The sequence below is a fragment of the Oncorhynchus nerka genome, linkage group LG2 (genome assembly GCF_034236695.1).
Source record: "Oncorhynchus nerka isolate Pitt River linkage group LG2, Oner_Uvic_2.0, whole genome shotgun sequence".
In the NCBI taxonomy this organism is placed as follows: Eukaryota; Metazoa; Chordata; class Actinopteri; order Salmoniformes; family Salmonidae; genus Oncorhynchus; species Oncorhynchus nerka.
The window spans coordinates 31,495,433-31,516,506 of NC_088397.1; the positions used below are offsets into that span (position 1 = coordinate 31,495,433).

The 21,074-nt window shown below is 43.7% G+C and overlaps 1 protein-coding gene across 1 annotated transcript in view; it reads right to left on the reverse strand.

The window, feature by feature from the left end:
* Positions 1 to 273: 273 nt before the first annotated feature.
* LOC115134307 (transmembrane protein 163a-like) overlaps positions 274 to 21,074 on the reverse strand; it is a 50,354-nt gene continuing 29,553 nt past the window's right edge. Inside the window, exons 6-8 of the mRNA XM_029668143.2 lie at positions 17,182 to 17,293; positions 9,657 to 9,798; positions 274 to 6,000 (exon numbers count right to left, since the gene is read on the reverse strand). Of these exons, the coding sequence (XP_029524003.1) occupies positions 5,940 to 6,000; positions 9,657 to 9,798; positions 17,182 to 17,293 (315 nt within the window). The 3' untranslated portion in view covers positions 274 to 5,939. The remainder of the gene's footprint in view (positions 6,001 to 9,656; positions 9,799 to 17,181; positions 17,294 to 21,074) is intronic.

Genomic DNA, 21,074 nt, shown 5'->3' on the forward strand with positions numbered 1-21,074 from the left:
ATCTCAAACACGTTGAGACCACTGATTACTGTTCAAAGTAGGAGCTCAAATAAACTGTTTTGCAGTACCTTAAAAAATATATATATTCCTGTTTCGTGTCCTTTAAGTCATGCAAATGATTTTTTAAATATATATTTTCCAATTGAAAACAAAAAGTTGTGTTTCTTATTGGCCAAGTTCTGGTAATCACTCCCAGTTTCTGTCCGTTTTCTTACATTTGGTGCATGCTGAACGCAACCCCCGCTCTCCCAAAAAGTAAAGTTCTCTCAGATGTGTAGAAACACCCCTAACACATTAGGGGTGTTACAGTGAGTTTAATGTGTAAATAATATAGAGTACATACTGCAGCAAGCATAGACCTCATATGAACCATAAATACTGAATTTCTGTGAACACATTACCAACTACGCTAGACATTAAGAAGAGAATCACAAACGACAGCATTTCCAACTGTTTACAAGAGCAATTCCCTGAAAGTAAACTTTCAAAGTTTATATTCTCATTTCCAGAATTCTGGGGTCTGTTCAGATGAGTGCAATGTTATACAATATCCATATTAATATGTAATTATCATAGAAATGCATTTTGTAGAAGCAGAAATGATTTTCTGTCTTGTAAAATTATGCATCATGTCAGCTCTATGCATTACATTTCTTTCTGCAATGTTCTGAGCAGTTTACTTACAGAATGTGCCCCAGGTCAATGGTTAAGGCTGTTTCTATGCAGTGCAATTGTGGCTTGGAAAGGATGACATTTCCATCTGCTAATAAATGATATGCCTCCTTTGATACCTCACTGTCTTTGATTGGTGTCCGAGACCAGCGAGCCATGTAGCCCAAAGGCCAGGCAGATGTTGATATGGAGTCATTTCATCTTACCGTCCAAGCGTATTGTTTGCAGCCAGTATCCACCGGCCTACCAGACACCCAGCAGCCCCCACAAGGCATGGGGCCCACAAGTTCTGAGGGACCATGTGCCTGACATTGCTCTACTTTTATTTTAACACATACTTTTGACAGTAACCCTTCTAAAAGTCATTTATAAACCTTTTTCATTGCCGTGTGTACTAGGACGTTAAGTGTTTGTTTCTTGGGCTTCAGGAATGTGACTGAAAAAGTGCCTCCCCACTGGGCACACACTGGTTGAATCAACTTTGTTTCCATGTCATTTCAATGAAATTAGGTTGAACTAACGTGGAATAAGTGTTGAATTGATGACTGTGCCCAGTGGGTCAGACCTTGAAACAAAACCTTGCTGGGGTCCAGAGAAACTGCGTATCCCCCGTGGACGGTTCGTACATAAAACATTCTCTATTCATGCTAATGCTTCTTCATGATGTTGCTCCCTGCGTTCAGCCAGGGGTAAACGACAGACTGCTGCAAACTGATTGGCTGAACACGATACGCAACATTGTTTACCCCTGGCTGAACGCATGGAGCATCATCATGAAGTAGCATTAGCCACTCTAGCATGATAGTGGAAAATGGTATTTCATAAAGTACATATTTCCCCCACCTTCTCACCATTAAATATAGTTAAGGAGGAAATCGACACCTTTGCAGCCTGAATAGAGGATGTTTTATGTACGAACTGTCCACGAGTGATACGCAGTTTCCTACAATGCGTTTGGAAGGTAAGATGAAACGACTCAATATCGCCTCCTGCTGGCCGTTGGGCTAAGAGCCATGGTGCTCCAAGGAGCCTGTCACGTTCCAGGCCGACTACATTGGATCAACCAATGGTTGTGTGCCACGTCATCGGCTGCAGAGTCGGGTATCCGATGAATCCATCGTGATGTGGTAAACTGATATTAGGGTTAGGTGTTGTGAGATCTGGCATGCTTCTGCAATGTAGTCAGCCTGGAACGCAGCCATAAAGTTAGGGGGTTGCGTTAGTATCCATCCTTTTTGACTGAAAACAGTCACAGAAAACAAAAGTTTACAGTGGTGCAACTCTTGCTCAATCACATTATCGAAGTTAATTGAAACCCATCCTAGATCCTGAACTTAGTACGTCTAAGTACGTCTCTTTCCTTTGAGAAGACAAATATTGACTTAGCTTAAGCACTCTTAATACAGAACAACACCCGCAACCGATTATCTAGCAAGTCTAGTTTCTGCTTAAATTGGCAATACCAATGTAAACATATCAACTTATATTACAATATGTACAAGAATTCATTGCTATGTACAAAAGGTGTTGGTAAGAATTAGAGTCAGGCCATGATTCAATCCAGAGTATGTTATAGTGCAGCACAGTTGACATGCAACAATGCCCCTTTTTATTTTACCCCCTTTTTCCCCCCCAATTTCGTAGTATCCAATTATTAGTAGTTACTATCTTGTCTCATCGCTACAACTCCCGTACGGGCTCGGGAGAGACGAAGGTCGAAGGTCATGCGTCCTCCGAAACACAACCCGACCAAGCCGCACTGCTTCTTAACACAGCGCGCATCCAACCCGGAAGCCAGCCGCACCAATGTGTCGGAGGAAACACCGTGCAACCTTGGTTAGCGTGCACTGCGCCCGGCCCGCCACAGGAGTCGCTGGTGCGCGATGAGGCAAGGATATCCCTACCGGCCAAACCCTCTTTAACCCGGACGACGCTAAGCCAATTGTGCTTCGCCCCACGGACCTCCCAGTCGCGGCCGGCTGTGACAGAGCCTGAGCGCGAACCCAGAGTCTCTGGTGGCACAGCTAGCGCTGCGATGCAGTGCCCTAGACCACTGCGCCACCTGGGAGGCCCCAACGCCCCTTTTAAAGGCAATTTCCCCGGCGTTCATGGAGATCGCATTTATATCAAATGCTGCGAATGTCGGCTCAAGTGTAAGTTAACTTTAAAAAGTGCATTTTTGGCTGTCCATTGCACTGCTCTATAACGAGCCTCGGATTGAATCCTGTCCAAAAAAGCCATTTGGAGTGAGTGCAATGACCAGTCCCACCTGTAAACAAAAATCCCTTTCTATATGTACAAAAATGTATTTTCTATTATAGTGCACTATAATAACTAATGTCTTATTGACAACTTTCATTGGTACAGTATTCTGAAAGACTGAATCGGTATGCACAGCTTGAAGGCTCGGTTTCAATCATCTTCCTTTAGGGCTCTATTCAATCAGTATCCTGAAGCATTACTGATTTACAAGGTCATTTCCTATTGAGTCCACATCTGCAGTGTTTACCGTGAATGCAGTCTCCGCCAACCCGGGAACATTGCCTTCAATCATGCTGTAATGCTGAATTTACACGATTCGGATTGAATGGAGCCCTTAAGTGCACTCCTTGTGCAATGGGTCAACATTGAATTTCTGTATGTCAACATTGCATGCATGTAATTGTATAATGTCAACATTGTATTCATGTAATTCACATAACAATGATTTATGTTGCTGACAGGTGTACAACACACAGCCATGCAATAGAGCACAGAGCCATGCAATCTCCTTAGACAAACATTGGTCGTAGAATGGCCTTACTGAAGAGCTCAGTGACTTTCAACGTGGCACCGTCATAGGATGCCACCTTTCCAACAAGTCAGTTCGTCAAACTTATGCCCTGCTGTAACTACCCCGGTCAGCTGTAAGTGGTGTTATTGTGAAGTGGAAATGTCTAGGAGAAACAATGGCAATGTGCTGTCCTCGATTGCAACACTCACTACCGAGTTCCAAACTGCCTTTGGAAGCAACGTCAGCACAAGAACTGCTTGTCGGGAGCTTCATGAAATGGGTTTCCATGGCCGAGGTGCCGCACACAAGCCTAAGATCACCATGCGCATTGCCAAACGTCGGCTGGAGTAGTGTAAAGCTCGCCGCCATTGGACTCTGGAGCAGTGGAAACGCGTTTTCTAGAGTAATGAATCATGCATTACCATCTGGACGTCCAACAGACTAATCTGGATTTGGCGGATGCCAGGAGAACGCTACCTGCCCCAATGCATAGTGCCAACTGTAAAGTTTGGTGGAGGGGGAATAATGATCTGGGGCTGTTTTTCATGGTTCGGGCTAGGCCTCTTAGTTCCAGTGAAGGGAAATCTTCAGCATACAATGACATTCTAGACAATTCTGTGCTTCCAACTTTGTGGCAACAGTTTGGGGAAGTCCCCTGTTTCAGCATGACAATGCTCCTGTACACAAAGTGAGGTCCATACAGAAATGGTTTGTTGAGATCGGTGTCTAAGAACTTGACTGGCCTGCACAGAGCCCTGACCTCAACCCCATGTAACACCCTTGGGATTAATTGGAATACAAACTGCGAGCCAGGCCTAATCGCCCAACATCAGTGACCGATCTCACTAATGCTCTTGTGGCTGAATGGAAGCAAGTCCCCCCAGCAATGTTCCAACATCTAGTTGAAAGCCTTCCCAGAAGAGTGGAGGCTGTCATAGCAGCAAAGGGGGGACCAACTCCATATTAATGCCCATGATTTTGGAATGAGATGTTCGACGAGCAGGTGTCCACATAATTTTGGTCATGTAGTGTATATACTACATATATAATTACATCCATCGTGGCAGATTGTGAAAGCTTTAAACAATATCATTGTATATGGTATATTTACTCGCCAGGACGACCGTATTTCCCCCATCAGACTTGGTTGAGGAATTAGATAAGGAAGAGAGAATGTTGTGCTCTAGCCAACAGACTTGGCTGTGGTGCACAGAAAAAGACTTGTTTTAATTCCAGCGCAGTAATCTCTGGCTAGAGTCTTTGTCTCCAGTCATGTTGTCTGTTGATGGTCTGCCACAGGCTTTTATTCAACACCCCTTAATGTGGCCCTCTTAAGCAATACAGCAAACACAGATTCCATACATGAGTTGTTGACAGGGACATTTGTGCTTTCATATTCACTAATCAAATGATACAGGTTTTGTCCCAAATATCACCCTATTCCCTATAGTGCACTACTTTTGACCAGGACCCATAGTGACTATGTAGGGATTAGGGTGCCATTTGGGATACAAGCCATTGATAAGAGTCGTCTGTCATGTTGTTATTGCACAGTGTACTGCTATACTATACTATTGTGTCTACAATTGATAATACAATGGGCATCTCAGAAATCCATTTCCCCTGCTGATTTTTTGGGGGATAGCAAACATGCCCTATAGCTACGAATAGTAGCAACTACCACCCTAAAATATACTTTACCTGTTACTACATCACGACTACATAAACACAACACATCTATTTTGAGCAGTGGTGTCATAAACAGAAATAGGCTGTGTGTGTGTGCCAAATGCCACCCTATTTCCTACATAGTGCACTTTTTATGGGCACCGGTCAAAAGTAGTGCGCTATAAAGGGAATAGGGTGGTCAAAAGTAGTGCACTATAAAGGGCATAGGGTGCCATTGGGGACACCCCCAGTGTTACTGAACAAAAGAAAAAGCCTATTAGAAACCATTGAAATCCCGTAAGGACTGAGATGCATATCTGAATCAGCCATCTTGTCCAAGTGGAGATTGAGATATGAACACCAGGCTGTAATCAGTGGACAATGTGCAGTGCCTTTGTAGCGGCAGTGGCATAATTTCCTGACGACTCAGCAGCCCATGTTCTTCGGTCTGTCCTTCCGCCTCCCCCTGCTTCGGCAGAGGAGGAGGAGAAACATCGAGGGAAACCTCCTCCGTCTTCCCTTTGACTTCGTAACGACTCCTATGGACGGATCAGGTTCGGAGTCAGAGAGAGACAGGGGGAACGCTGCAGAATGGACCACTTGGGTCTCACTAAAATGCCACTGGGCTGGCACAAGTGAGGTCTAAATCAAATCAATAGGTTTGTCATGGTGACTGTAGAGATCTACCAGGAAGAATGGAGCTGAGCTGGATAGGGACTGGGCGTAGATATACATATCCTAGAACAGACACTGGACGTACACATACTGTATATAACCTAGAACCCATCCCCCACTGAGCCCTCGCTGCCCTTCCCGTGGTCTTCTGTCACTCAAAGCGCTCATAGTTCCTCGTCTGTCTCACTCGAGGGACCATATCAACCAGCAGCCTGTGACAGGAAAGAGACATTCACATTAATGAAATCGCTAACATACACAGGCGCGCACACACACACACACACACAGGGAGAGATGCAACTGCATTTCATTGCCAATATTAAATGAGTGAAAACCGTCGTTCCTTGTAGTGGAAGTTCAGAATGTGTTGAGTAACTGAACCTATCACGTCTGATTATTTGAGTACATTTGTGTAACCACTGCAGCTGCTTTTGTTGGTGCATTGGTTGATGCACCCTGGGGTGTCATGTTTGGATTTCTTTCTCTTTCTCTTTCTTTTTTTGTACACTGTGTATATAGCTCAATTATCTTTTTAAATACTTTACATCTGGTTTTAGTCGTTTAAGTTTACACTGAAAACATTTTACCATCACAAACATATTTTTTAAATAAAAGAATATTCATTTTTCGTAGTGGCTGCCACGATTTAGAAGTGGCGGCCCGCCACTGCTAACTTAGTATAGGGGAAACACTGATAGTGGGTATAACATGTTTTTCCCCTACCAATATGCATTGCCTAAAAGAGTTTATCACCTAAAATATTCCTGGACTACCGTGGATGAATCACAGGCTTGACCATAGGCCTGACTAACCTTGTAATCCACGATTAGTTGATGTTCATGAAATCAAATTTAAAATGATTGTTTTATAAACCTTCATCTGGATTAATTTAATATGGGTCTGATGTCCATAATGAAGGCTGTGTGGTGCCTTCTCTTGTACAAATGAGTCAAACACTAAATGAATGAGTTTTGCTGTGTTTTCCATCTGTATCTAAGATGCAAACAGGTTGTGGTACATTGACGGAGTCTTCCATACCCCAGGCATGTACTCTCCTGTACCTATTTGTTTTTCCTTCTTTAAAGTTCTTCATTTGAGCAGCTATCAGTTTGAAAAGATCACGATTATAAGGATATGTTTTTAGGTCACAAACATAATCTGTAATGATATGTCTATACATATAGCTATTACATGCCCGGGCAAAATGGCCACCTAAAAGTCTGGAGATATAAGGCATGGTTTGACAAGAAGTACAGGAGAGCTACGAGGAAGAAGTGAGACCTCTCCCGCCAACTTCAGAAAAACAACACTGCTAACAACCATTTAAAATATGCCCAAGCAAGACGCTCCTACAAGCAGGCTGAGAAGCAGGCTAGAAGGAACAGGAACGTCAAACTCAATGAGGAGCTTACTGATAAGACCTTAACCAGTAGGAAATGGTGGAAGCATGTCAACTCCCTGTCTGGGGGAGCTGCAAATTCCCTGGACAGACGCCCCCCTACAATCTGCTGTTTTGAGTATGGAACTGCCTCACTGAAGACATCGTTGCTGAAATCACTGACACTGTTCTTCAGGCAATTCAAATGCCCAGCAGATGCCTATCTCCTAACTTCCCCACGCGCCTTGTAGGATTGAGTCCTTGGGCTGCAGCAAACCAATGATTATGTCAATTGGATGTTGTCTGATATTGCTTTTGTTCACAATTGCACCCAATAACAAGAAAAAAAGCAAAAAAAAGATGGGATAGCTAATTTAAGGTGGTTCAATACTGATGACGATTCTTAAACCAGTATCATCCAATACCGATATGAAAGCTGATATACCATGCCATCCTGACAGATACCGCCAAAAACAGAGTTTTTCAAGAATATTTCATAATTGCTATTATAGTTCACCAGTAGTGCCGTCAGGGGACCATTAAAATCCCTCTCTCCCTTCAATGATCGCATATTAGTGTGACACTTTTGCAATGTTCTATATTTCCATAGTTCCTCTTTTAGTTTTCTACAGCTCATTAGTTTCCTCTCGGTCAATGTAAATATGCTCAAATGTGTTTTCCTGCATATATCCATTGTAAATAGTTAATACCTGAGCGACACCTGAAACGCCCTGACGGCGTGTCCGGCGTTTGAGCACCTGGACGCTGTCAGAGAAGATATCACTACGAGAGATCCTTTTGCATGCTCCATCCACCGCGAGGCAGAGAGAGACTGGAACAGCCTGTGAAGATACTAGCGGGATCTATGGTGGGATTCACCACAGTCTACAGTACCTAGTTTCTGGTATTGTAATTGAAGTTCGCAGCTAGAGCTCATCTTTGCCTTTTATCTGATAGTGGGGTAGACTGTATCCAGCAGCATGTCAAACTCTTATTTGGATTCATTGTTTCTTCTACACCCAGATCATCCCTGCCCAGAGAGCTCTCTTCGCCTTGGTGAAGAGGAACATCAAAATCATCATCTACTGGGCCATATTTAATCGACAGGGTGTTGTTCAGTTGGTTTGGCTTTGCTGTTGAACTTTCAACTACAGTTTTTTTTCTCTCAAGATTTATCAGGAAAGACTACCACACTTAAACTGTACATCAACATAAGGCATCTAGTCCTCCAAATGTCTTGTTTTGAAAATTATTTATACTTTTTTTTTTTTGAGTCTGTCTGATGGTTTGGTTGAGATGTGCTACGGTGCGCTACCTGGGAAGACACACGAAAAGCATGAAAGAGAGCGGCAGCACCTTCTCCTCTCCCCGACTGCACAGTCAGATGAGGGTCACCATCGCTGGGATCATGCAAGGAAAGCTCTATTTCTTTGCCGCGCTGTGGTTCTACATTCATTGCTTCTGCGAGAATTTGTCCTCTACATACTTTGACATGACTATTCTCTGGACAGTCGGGAAAAAAGGAAAGTGAATTAGGTCAAAATCTGTCAAATGTTAAATACCTTTCTATTTTTGGAAGCGTGTTATTGACACTACAGGCAAAAATATATAGTTTAGGAGCAGCTGCTCTGTAAATACTGTAAATGCAAACTGTAAATAATTGTAGCTAGCTAACCAACTGTAAATAATTGTAGCTAGCTAACTAACTGTAAATAATTGTAGCTAGCTAACTAACTGTAAATAATTGTAGCTAGATAACTAACTAAATAATTGTAGCTAACTAACTGTAAATAATTGTAGCTAGATAACTAACTAAATAATTGTAGCTAGCTAACTAACTTGACTTACTGTGGGGGCAATTTTTTTTTATAGTTAGTTAGCACCAAAAGTGTCCCCACTAATGTTTACAAGCGTATTGACCGTTTTGGTGTATGAATGTTGCTTTCGCCCCCACCTGGAAAACAATCTAAGCGAAACACTGGCCATGTTCGTTTCGCATCATTCCCTTGGTCATAAAATGGTGAAATCGCCACCAACTGGGGCACGGGGCAATGTAGTTTCTACTCCAAGGTTCTTCTGAATGGTTACAATTTAAATTACAATATTTCTGATACTTAAATAAGTGTGTTTCTCAGGGAACATAACTATGTACATGTGTGTAACAGTGAATATTGAATATTATGTTTCTTCTACATACAGATCTAGGATTAGCTTCCTCTCCCTGAATCCTAACCTTAACTCTTACCGGGCATAACTGACCCAAGATCAGTGTTTAGAGGCAGCTTCCTCCTACACCAGGGGTACACAACTCTTACCCTACGGGGTCCGGACCCTGCTGGTTTTCGGTTCTACCTAATAATTAATTGTACCCACCTGGTGTCCCTGGTCTAAATCAGTCCCTGATGAGAGGGGAACAATGACAACATGAAGTGGAACTGGCCTCGAGGTCCAGAGTTGAGTTTGAGGGCTCGACACAATGTACCCACTCACTTGACTCCGTAGGCCAGGATGATGAGGCCTATCAGGACCCCTATGGACCCGTCCAGGTACCACACTTTGGGATCGTGCTTGAACACCTCGGCACTGATTAGGATGGAGAAGCCCATGACCCCGCCCACCAGGGAGTTGAAACCTGTAGATCGGACAAGACAGGTAGACAGACAGGAAGGCAGGTAGACAGACAGCTTAGTTTAGTCAACTGTATTATCACGTAGGGAATTCCAACACACTATGTAGAAATAGCATGAATGTGAACAACAATAATGAACACATGTATGTACATATATTTCATGAAATGCCATGTAGTCTGCCACAGAGTCTTTATCCAAAAGTCCATAAGACCGACAGACACGGACGAACAGAGAGACGACTTTGAATCCTTTTCTATTGTCTCTCTCCTCATTCGATTCCTACGGTATAAGAGCCCACTTCCTGGCTCCTCTGCACCTCAAAAAGACGCCGACTGACGAGGACCTCTGCCAGTATTTTACATACTGCACATTTGACATGACCAGACTGGGCACGTCAATTACCTCCGTAAAGAACATCAGGGGCAATCTGCAGTTCAAACAACAAAAGGGACACCCCGCCACTGTTATGGTAAACAGCTGCGAGGACTGACCATCCATGAGATCAAAATTACACTGAGGCTAGACAGTGTTTGTTTACAGTGACATTGTTTAAAAACAAGGGAGCAAAACAAGCGTATATTTTTGTGTTCTCAAGGAGTGTGACAGTTGAACTGCTTATGAAGCATTTATAAGTTATATTCATCAAGAATCAATATATATATCAGTATATATATATCATTCATTTAGAAATCCAAAAATGTATGTAGCAATCACAGATTGCCCCTTTGAAGGCTTGTTTAATGTCACGCAGCGAGAGGAAAATCTGGTGGGTAATTAACTTCTATTCTGCTAGCTGTCACATACAATTTAATGAACCCCCCACACACACTTTAATGAGCGAATGTCTCCATCCAAAGCTGACCTTTCAAACTGGTTTGACGCCAGCCTGTCTGCCACAAATCTCTTATTGAAACGAGAAGGGACATTTTAAGAGCTCAGGAGCTACGGAGTTGTCCATAAAGACTCATAAGTAGTGAACAACTTTCTCAATTATAGAAGGAAATAGATGTGTCTGTGTGGGTACGAATCCCAGCACCTACCGGCTCTAAAAATATGGAAAGAGAAACCAGCCAACCTGACAGCTGATGAAACTGAGGAGTATTTCTGTCTGTAATAAAGACCTTTTATGGGGGGAAATTCATTCTGATTGGCCAACCCATGGCTGCGCCCCTGCCTAGTCATGAGAAATCCATAGATTAGGGCTTAATATATTTATTTTATTTGACTGATTTCCTTATATGAACTGTAATTCAGTAAAATCGTTGAAATTGTTGCATGTTGCGTTTATACAATCAAATCAAACTATTGGTCACATATACATATTTAGCAGATGTTATTGCGTGTGTAGCGAAATGCTTGTGTTCCTAGCGCCAACACTGCAGTAGTATCTAACAATTCACAACAATAAAAACAAATCTAAAATAATAGAATACTGTATATACATATGAAATGAGTAAAGCCGGTCGTAAACATTATTAAAGTGACTAGCAATTCATTATTAATGCGAATAGCGATTCTATGTTTATGTATATAGGGCAGTAGCCTCTAAGGTGCAGGGTTGAGTAACCGGGTGGTAGCCGGCTAGTAATGGCTATACAGTGGGGCAAAAAAGTATTTAGTCAGCCACCAATTGTGCAAGTTCTCCCACTTAAAAAGATGAGAGAGGCCTGCCATTTTCATCATAGGTACACTTCAACTATGACAGACAAAATGAGGGAAAAAAATCCAGAAAATCATATTGTAGGATTTTTTATGAATTTATTTGCAAATTATGATTACAAACAAACAAGCAAGATTTCTGGCTCTCACAGACCTGTAACTTCTTCTTTAAGAGGCTACTCTGTCCTCCACTCATTACCTGTATTAATGGCACCTGTTTGAACTTGTTATCAGTATAAAAGACACCTGTCCACAACCTCAAACAGTCACACTCCAAACTCCACTATGGCCAAGACCAAAGAGCTGTCAAAGGACACCAGAAACAAAATTGTAGACCTGCACCAGGCTGGGAAGACTGAATCTGCAATAGGTAAGCAGCTTGGTTTGAAGAAATCAACTGTGGGAGCAATTATTAGGAAATGGAAGACATACAAGACCACTGATAATCTCCCTCGATCTGGGGCTCCACGCAAGATCTCACCCCGTGGGGTCAAAATGATCACAAGAACGGTGATCAAAAATCCCAGAACCACACAGGGGGACCTAGTGAATGACCTGCAGAGAGCTGGGACCAAAGTAACAAAGCCTATCATCAGTAACACACTACGCCGCCAGGGACTCAAATCCTGCAGTGCCAGACGTGTCCCCCTGCTTAAACCTGTACATGTCCAGACCCGTCTGAAGTTTGCTAGAGAGCATTTGGATGATCCAGAAGAAAATTGGGAGAATGTCATATGGTCAGATGAAAACCAAAATATAACTTTTTGGTAAAAACTCAACTCGTCGTGTTTGGAGGACAAAGAATGCTGAGTTGCATCCAAAGAACACCATACCTACTGTGAAGCATGGGGGTGGAAACATCATGCTTTGGGGCTGTTTTTCTGCAAAGGGACCAGGATGACTGATCCGTGTAAAGGAAAGAATGAATGGGGCCATGTATCATGAGATTTTGAGTGAAAACCTCCTTCCATCAGCAAGGGCATTTTTTTTTTTCACCTTTATTTAACCAGGTAGGCTAGTTGAGAACAAGTTCTCATTTGCAACTGCGACCTGGCCAAGATAAAGCATAGCAGTGTGAGCAGACAACAGAGTTACACATGGAGTAAACAATTAACAAGTCAATAACACAGTAGGAAAAAAAAGGGGGAGTCTATATACATTGTGTGCAAAAGGCATGAGGTAGGCGAATAATTACAATTTTGCAGATTAACACTGGAGTGATAAATGATCAGATGGTCATGTACAGGTAGAGATATTGGTGTGCAAAAGAGCAGAAAAGTAAATAAATAAAAACAGTATGGGGTTGAGGTAGGTAAAAATGGGTGGGCTATTTGCCGATAGACTATGTACAGCTGCAGCGGTCGGTTAGCTGCTCAGATAGCAGATGTTTGAAGTTGGTGAGGGAGATAAAAGTCTCCAACTTCAGCGATTTTTGCAATTCGTTCCAGTCACAGGCAGCAGAGAACTGGAACGAAAGGCGGCCAAATGAGGTGTTGGCTTTAGGGATGATCAGTGAGATACACCTGCTGGAGCGCGTGTTACGGATGGGTGTTGCCATCGTGACCAGTGAACTGAGATAAGGCGGAGCTTTACCTAGCATGGACTTGTAGATGACCTGGAGCCAGTGGGTCTGGCGACGAATATGTAGCCAGCCGACTAGAGCGTACAAGTCGCAGTGGTGGGTGGTATAAGGTGCTTTAGTGACAAAACGGATGGCACTGTGATAAACTGCATCCAGTTTGCTGAGTAGAGTGTTGGAAGCAATTTTGTATATGACATCGCCGAAGTCGAGGATCGGTAGGATAGTCAGTTTTACTAGGGTAAGTTTGGCGGCGTGAGTGAAGGAGGCTTTGTTGCGGAATAGAAAGCCGACTCTTGATTTGATTTTCGATTGGAGATGTTTGATATGAGTCTGGAAGGAGAGTTTACAGTCTAGCCAGACACCTAGGTACTTATAGATGTCCACATATTCAAGGTTGGAACCATCCAGGGTGGTGATGCTGGTCAGGCGTGCGGGTGCAGGCAGCGAACGGTTGAAAAGCATGCATTTGGTTTTACTAGCGTTTAAGAGCAGTTGGAGGCCACGGAAGGAGTGTTGTATGGCATTGAAGCTCGTTTGGAGGTTAGATAGCACAGTGTCCAAGGACGGGCCGGAAGTATATAGAATGGTGTCGTCTGCGTGGAGGTGGATCAGGGAATCGCCCGCAGCAAGAGCAACATCATTGATATATACAGAAAAAAAGAGTCGGCCCGAGGATTGAACCCTGTGGCACCCCCATAGAGACTTCCAGAGGACCGGACAGCATGCCCTCCGATTTGACACACTGAACTCTGTCTGCAAAGTAATTGGTGAACCAGGCAAGGCAGTCATCCGAAAAACCGAGGCTACTGAGTCTGCCGATAAGAATATGGTGATTGACCGAGTCGAAAGCCTTGGCAAGGTCAATGAAGACGGCTGCACAGTACTGTCTTTTATCGATGGCGGTTATGATATCGTTTAGTACCTTGAGCGTGGCTGAGGTGCACCCGTGACCGGCTCGGAAACCAGATTGCACAGCGGAGAAGGTACGGTGGGATTCGAGATGGTCAGTGACCTGTTTGTTGACTTGGCTTTCGAAGACCTTAGATAGGCAGGGCAGGATGGATATAGGTCTGTAACAGTTTGGGTCCAGGGTGTCTCCCCCTTTGAAGAGGGGGATGACTGCGGCAGCTTTCCAGTCCTTGGGGATCTCAGACGATATGAAAGAGAGGTTGAACAGGCTGGTAATAGGGGTTGCGACAATGGCGGCGGATAGTTTCAGAAATAGAGGGTCCAGATTGTCGATGAAACGTGGCTGGGTCTTTCAGCATGACAATGATCCCAAACACACCGCCCGGGCAACGAAGGAGTGGCTTCGTAAGAAGCATTTCAAGGTGGCCTAGCCAGTCTCCAGATCTCAACCCCATCGAAAATCTTTGGAGGGAGTTGAAAGTCCGTGTTGCCCGGCAACAGCCCCAAAACATCACTGCTCTAGAGGAGATCTGCATGGAGGAATGGGCCAAAATACCAGCAACAGTGTGTGAAAACCTTGTGAAGACTTACAGAAAATGTTCGACCTCTGTCATTGCCAACAAAGGGTATATAACAAAGTATTGAGATAAACTTTTGTTATTGACCAAATACTTATTTTCCACCATAATTTGCAAATAAATTCATGAAAAATCCTACAATGTGATTTTCTGGATTTTTTTTCTCATTTTGTCTGTAGTTGAAGTGTACCTATGATGAAAATTACAGGCTTCTCTCCTCTTTTTAAGTGGGAGAACTTGCACAATTGGTGGCTGACTAAATATTTTTTTGCCCCACTGTATATGGCCTTGAGATAGAAGCTGTTTTTTAGTCTCTCGGTCCCAGCTTTGAAGCACCTGTACTGCCCTCGCCTTCTGGATGATAGTGGGGTGAACAGGCAGTAGCTCGGGGTGGTTGTTGTCCTTGATGATCTTTTTGGCCTTTCTGTGACATCGGGTGCTGTAGGTGTCCTGGAGGGTAGGCAGTGTGCCCCCGGTTGGGCTGACTGCACCACCCTCTAGAGAATCCTGCGGTTCGGGGCGGTGATACAGCCCGACAGGATGCTCTCAATTGTGCATGTGTAAATGTTTGTCAGGGTCTTAGGGGCCAAGCCAAAATTCTTCAGCCTCCTGCGGATGAAGAGGCCCTGTTGCGGCTTCTTCACCACACTGTTTGTGTGGGTGGTCCATTTCAGATTGTCAGTGATGTGTACGCTGAGGAACTTGAATCTTTTCACCTTCTCCACTGTGGTCCTGTTGATGTGGATTGGGGCATGCTCCCTCTGCTGTTTCCTGAAGTCCATGATCAGCTCCTTCATTGTGTTGACGTTGAGGGAGAGGTTATTTTCCTGGCACCACTCCACCAGGGCCCTCACCTCCTCCCTGTAGGCCGTCTCGTCATTGTTGGTAATAAGGCCTACTACTGTTGTGTCGTCTCCAAACAAACTTAGGGAGGAGGCTTCTGATGTTAACATTCATGAAACCAAGGCTTTTACGGTTACAGAAGTCAACAAATGTTAGCGCCTGGGGAATAGGAGTGGAACTGTGGGCTGCAGGGCCTGGGTTAACCTCTACATCACTAGAGGAACAGAGGAGGAGTAGGATAAGGGTACGGCTAAAGGCCGGTTGTCTAGTTCGTTGGGGACAGAGAATAAAAGGAGCAGATTTCTGGGCGTGGTAGAATAGATTCAAGGCATAATGTACAGACAAGGGTATGGTAGGATTTGAGTACAGTGGAGGTAAACTATGCGTTGCGTGACGATGAGAGAGGTTTCGTCTCTGGAGGCATCAATTAACGTAGATGAGGTCTCCGCATGTGTGTGTGGTAGGACGAAGGCATTTTGAGCGGGACTGAGGGCTCTACAGTGAAGGCATATTGACATTAAAGAGAGGCATAAAGCAATCACAGGTGTTGATCAGGAGAGCTAAGACAACAACGGATAAATGGCGATGAATGGGCAGAGCAGGTCAGTTAGGTACATACAGGACCTGAGTTTGAGGCTGGGGCCGACAGGTAAACAAAATGAGGTACCGTGTTATTGAAACAGTCCAGGGAGAGTAGCAATAGGTGAGTCCGGGTGCTGTTCGGTAGTCACTACTTCGCTGGGCGAGCAGGGGACACAGCGTTCAGAAAAAGCTAGCGGGCCGGGGCTAGTAGATCGTTCTGCGGCGATATCATAACAGAATAGCCTGTTGAGACCACATTGGGCGATCGCGTCGGCAGTCCAGTCGTGATGGATCAGTGGGGCTCCGTGTCGACAATAAAGGGTCCAGACCAATTGTCAAAGGAGGTATTGTAGCCCTAGAAATAGCTGGTATATGGGCCTAGCTCGAGGCTAGCTCAAGGCTAGCTGGTGCTTGCTTCGGGACAGAGGTGTTAGCTAACAGCAGCCACTCGTTTGAGCTAGCTACCTGCGAGGATCAGGAGTAATGACCCAGAGCGGCAGGAATCCGATGATTTGGTAGAGAGAAGCAGTCTGATATGCTCTGGGTTGATATCGAGCTATGCAGACTGGCAGGTATTGTCCGAGCTAAGGCTGGATGATTCCGGAGGGAAAAAGGTGAGGACCGCTAGGCGTGGCTAACAAAGACTAGTAGCTAGTTATCTCCTGATGGAAGTTCCAGTTATAATGTAAGAAATAACACACAAAAAAAACTAAATACTGCAAAGTGGCTCAGGAGCTAGAAGCAGAGCTACCATGTCTGTTGGCGCCATCTTCTTCCCTATATGTTCCAGCCCTCTGACCATCTGCTCAAGAAAATAAATCGTCCTGCGGCTGAATCTAGTTGATGGTCACTGCCCTACATAGTGCACTAAGTAGTTCCCAATATATTCCACAGATTTCATGATGGTGTCTTTAAGCCAATCACCTTCCATCTTCGTGCACTATGGGAATAGGGCGCCATTTCAGACACAGCCATAGCCTCCTATACACCATACCTTTTCCCCTTTTCATTTTTCTCAATGATTCCCTATGGAGTTTTTCACCCTCGTACTCCACCTTCCTCCAATTCTCTAACTGGCCTGAACTCAAGTGGGAGTGGCCTAGATCAGGCAGAAGTATGCGTTGCTACAGATCAAGGATCATCTTCTCCTCCTCCCAATCCAAGTTGGAAAAATAAAAAACTGACCCAAGATCAGTGTATTGGAGCAACTACACACCAAGTTAGGTACCTACCGTCTGTGATGAGGGCTCTGCTGGTGAGCACCCTGCCCAGCATGAACTTGAACACGGACAGAATGATACACATCACGCCACTGACGATGGACACACTGAAGAGGAAGTCATCCTGATAGAGAGAGAAAAGTAGATGACAGAGGAGAGGGGGGATTGTGAGAGAGAGGTGATGAAGAGGGAAAGAAAAAAAAGAGAGAGAGAGCAAGAGAGAGAGTGGGTAAGTGTTGCAGAGTGCCTCCGCTGTAGAATTAATATTGCACTATGGCCTTGAAGGCATGAAAAGCTGCATTTCTGCAAGGTTAATAACCTCATCAGTCCCATGAAATCCCCCAGTGCAAAAATGCACCACTTTCATCAATCTGCTTGCTCTGCCCTCATATTTAGCCTCACATTGAAGTGTTTTACCATTTTCTTTCCAGTACAACCATAAACAGTTTCATTTAGGAGTTTCATTGAAAAATGTCAATAACTACAAAATAGGCCGCCAAGCAAAAACTTGATATAAAACTAATTTATAAGAATGCTTTAAGTACAGGAACTATCTCCTCAGTGGGAAATGAATATCAAACTAGTCAGTGACAACTGTGTGGAGTTTGTGACAGCAACAATGTAAGCTTATTACAGTATTATACCACTTTGTCCTGGGATTTCCTATGATCTTCTATGTAGAAGAACCCCTTCTAATGACTCATGTGGCCTGTGAGCGCCAGAGCAAAGCAGATTACATGTGCATGTTCGTGAGAGTCTCAGTTTTCATATATGGGTCATAGTCGTCTGTAGGTCAAACCAGACTTTTTTGTTAGAAGAACCATTTTCAGGATCCGCCCTTGTCTCACATACGACGCTCAGCCTCCGTTCTAGCTCAGCCCTTGTTAGCTCAGCCTCCGTTCTAGCTCAGCCCTTGTTAATCACACACTGAAGGTTGGTATCATGATGCAGAAGAAATAGACCAATCAAATGCAACAACCCAGCTGTCTAGCTCAGCCTCCGTTCTAGCTCAGCCCTTGTCAATCACACACTGAAGGTTGGTATCATGATGCAGAAGAAATAGACCAATCAAATGCAACAACCCAGCAGTCTGTAGCTCAAACACACTATGTTTACAAGGGGTTAGAAGACTTAAAACCTGCCGGCGGGATATGGGACTCAAAGCGTTTTAAACAGGTAACAGAGAACAGCCAGAGATAGACTACAATTACGTAGAAGGACAGTGAAACCTGTAAGCCCAGTAAACACATGGTATATTCCTGAGTCATTGTTGAGTTTAGAATGAAAAAACAGTTTGTTATATATTACTGAGATGTTAGTGCAGGGGCACAACATCCACTATGGACGGGGAAGGTCATGACCCCCCCCCCACGTTCTAAAATTCCGTGATAAAATAAGAAGGAACAGTATTCTTTAGGACTATGCAGATGACTCAGAGCAGTCGGGCAGGCTGTGTGAAAGCGAACTGAAAGGCTGGCTTTAGGACCATGGGAGGTGCTGTCAGTGTATGTGTGTTGAGCTTTTTCTGTGGCAGAGAGCTAGCCAATGGTTAGCTAGCTAGCTAGCACACTAGCTATTTTTTTTGTCTCACTCACACTGGATCTGAATCAATCAAGATAAAAACCAGCGGCCAAGCAATTAAAGACTGATATTCAGATGTTTTTTTTCACCGCAATGTGAGTCTGTATAGCCATGTATTGATCTGTCAGTTTCCCTAGCTAATTCATTTCAACTTTTTGTTCTCACACTGACACTGTAATATGCAGGAAATTAGCTTTAGATTAGAAATTATTTGTGTTTGTCCGCCCCCACTTCTAAAACCATTGTTGCGCCCCTGAGTGAATATACGTAGTTAGCTATAATTAAAGTATACAAGGTCTATAACGTGAATTGTTTACATGAGATATACATAAAAATGCCATTGTTGTCTGTGGGGATTATTTAAATCATGAATTGAATCATTTCACTTCCTGAATTTACAGAATTGAGAACTGAATTGAGCCCAATCCTACTATGCTGCACAGTGCGCACCATTTCAAATCTCTTTTATGGGAAGTCTAGCCTGGTCCCAGATCTATTTGATCTTCTATGGCCGTAGAAGCTAGCTATACAGCACAAAGAGACCTGGAATCAGGCTAGGAAAGACCTGCTCCCCCAATGACTTCTTCTGACACTCCTTTTAATATTGACAATTCTTAGCACTGCGGTGCTTGGGTTGAACGAAGCACCGGCACGTGACATTTAAAAGCCCTCTGAGGAGATGAGATGGGAGATGGCTAAGCAGAGATCAGGGCTGTATGGAGGAGGGTGAGTCACTCTCTCTCTCTAATTCACAGGCTGCGTCGCAAATGGCACCCTTTCCACATATAGTGTACTTCTTTTGACCAGGGTCCAGATGGCTCTGGTCAAAAGTAGTGCACTATGTAGTAGGGAATAGGGGGTTGTTTGGAATGCAGACAGAGAGACACACTCAACATTCAAACACAGTGCCTGACATTTACAGTTGACAGTCCAGGTTTTACTGTGAGGAATCGAATTCACATGTTATAGGCTGCATCCTGATTGTCTACCCTTCTCCTGAAAACTTGTCTTACAATGCTAAATCTATCCAGCCAATGCAGAAGGTGTCTCCTCTTAAACTGAATTTTAATACACCTGTTTCGGCCCTATTCTCACTACGAGATATGAAGGAGAGCCTGAGGAGTGGAGTGGCGAACCAGAATTCTACATTACATACTTTCCTTACCTTCAAATTGACCGTAAATATCAAAGTAGCCACTAGCCAGTAACCACAAACTAATCAACAATGACAGACATTTTTCCTAAAACATTAGCTACACTGTTGAATAATGCAACCAAGCTATATTACACTCTTCAATTCATAAACATGTGCAGCCAATTAAAATGTTTATTTTCTCATCTGTGGGCTACTGTACATTACATTTAACTTCAAGACAAAAGCACAGAGTTGCTAATAGCATGTCTTCATCAAGTAACGATAGCATATCAAAAATGACCGATTAACCCTCTCATACGAATTTAAAAGCACAGTAGGGCCTACCTTTCAACATTACAACGAACCAGGCTTAATATTATGCAACTCATGACATGTGTAAAAGCAAATTGCAACTGAAAACAATGGGTTTAAGTGAATTCACTACAACAAGCCGTTTTCTATGGAAGCCCATACCAGCAACCAAAAAAATGGAATAAAATAAAAATGCCTCTTGATTTGTCAACGTGCACAATGTCTGTGCTTCAGTCTGACTGTAGTCCACTGATAATAACCACAGCTACAGCTAGCCTAGAGGAGCCTATGTGCTCTGATCCCATCTGGACCTGGCCTTGGGGAAACATAACGTCGTGTTTTTATAGCCTAAATTAGGCCCATTTATTTGGGTTCTGGGAAAATGTGAATGTGATCAACTTTGGTTTATATTCTAACTTTGGGTGGCTCGGCTAACTAGGCCTTTTTAATAAAAAATGATTGACTGGAATGAATCAATCGAAACAATAGTGATGACATACTGTCTGAGTATCTTTTTAATTACAAATACAAAGGCCTACACTATGTAACCCTGCATACAGCGAGCTCGAGCTTTTATTGTCCAATTGCAGTTGTTGTCTGTGTAAAGGGTTTTAATGTTTTCATCAAAGAATTTAAGAAAAACTTTCAATCGAAATGAAAACTTCTTGGCAGGGAAAAAACTCATTTGAATAAATGTAGGTTTTGACACTCTTACAGTATGTAGGAGCTGTACTCTTCATCAGTGAGTGATGGAGAGTGGTAAAGGAACACTGTTTGCATCCTCAGCACCTTGCATTCCCACTGGATCTGGCATGTGAACCACATCAACGACAAAAGAAGAAGATACAGCTGCCAGGCAGGCCGCCAAGGGCACAAC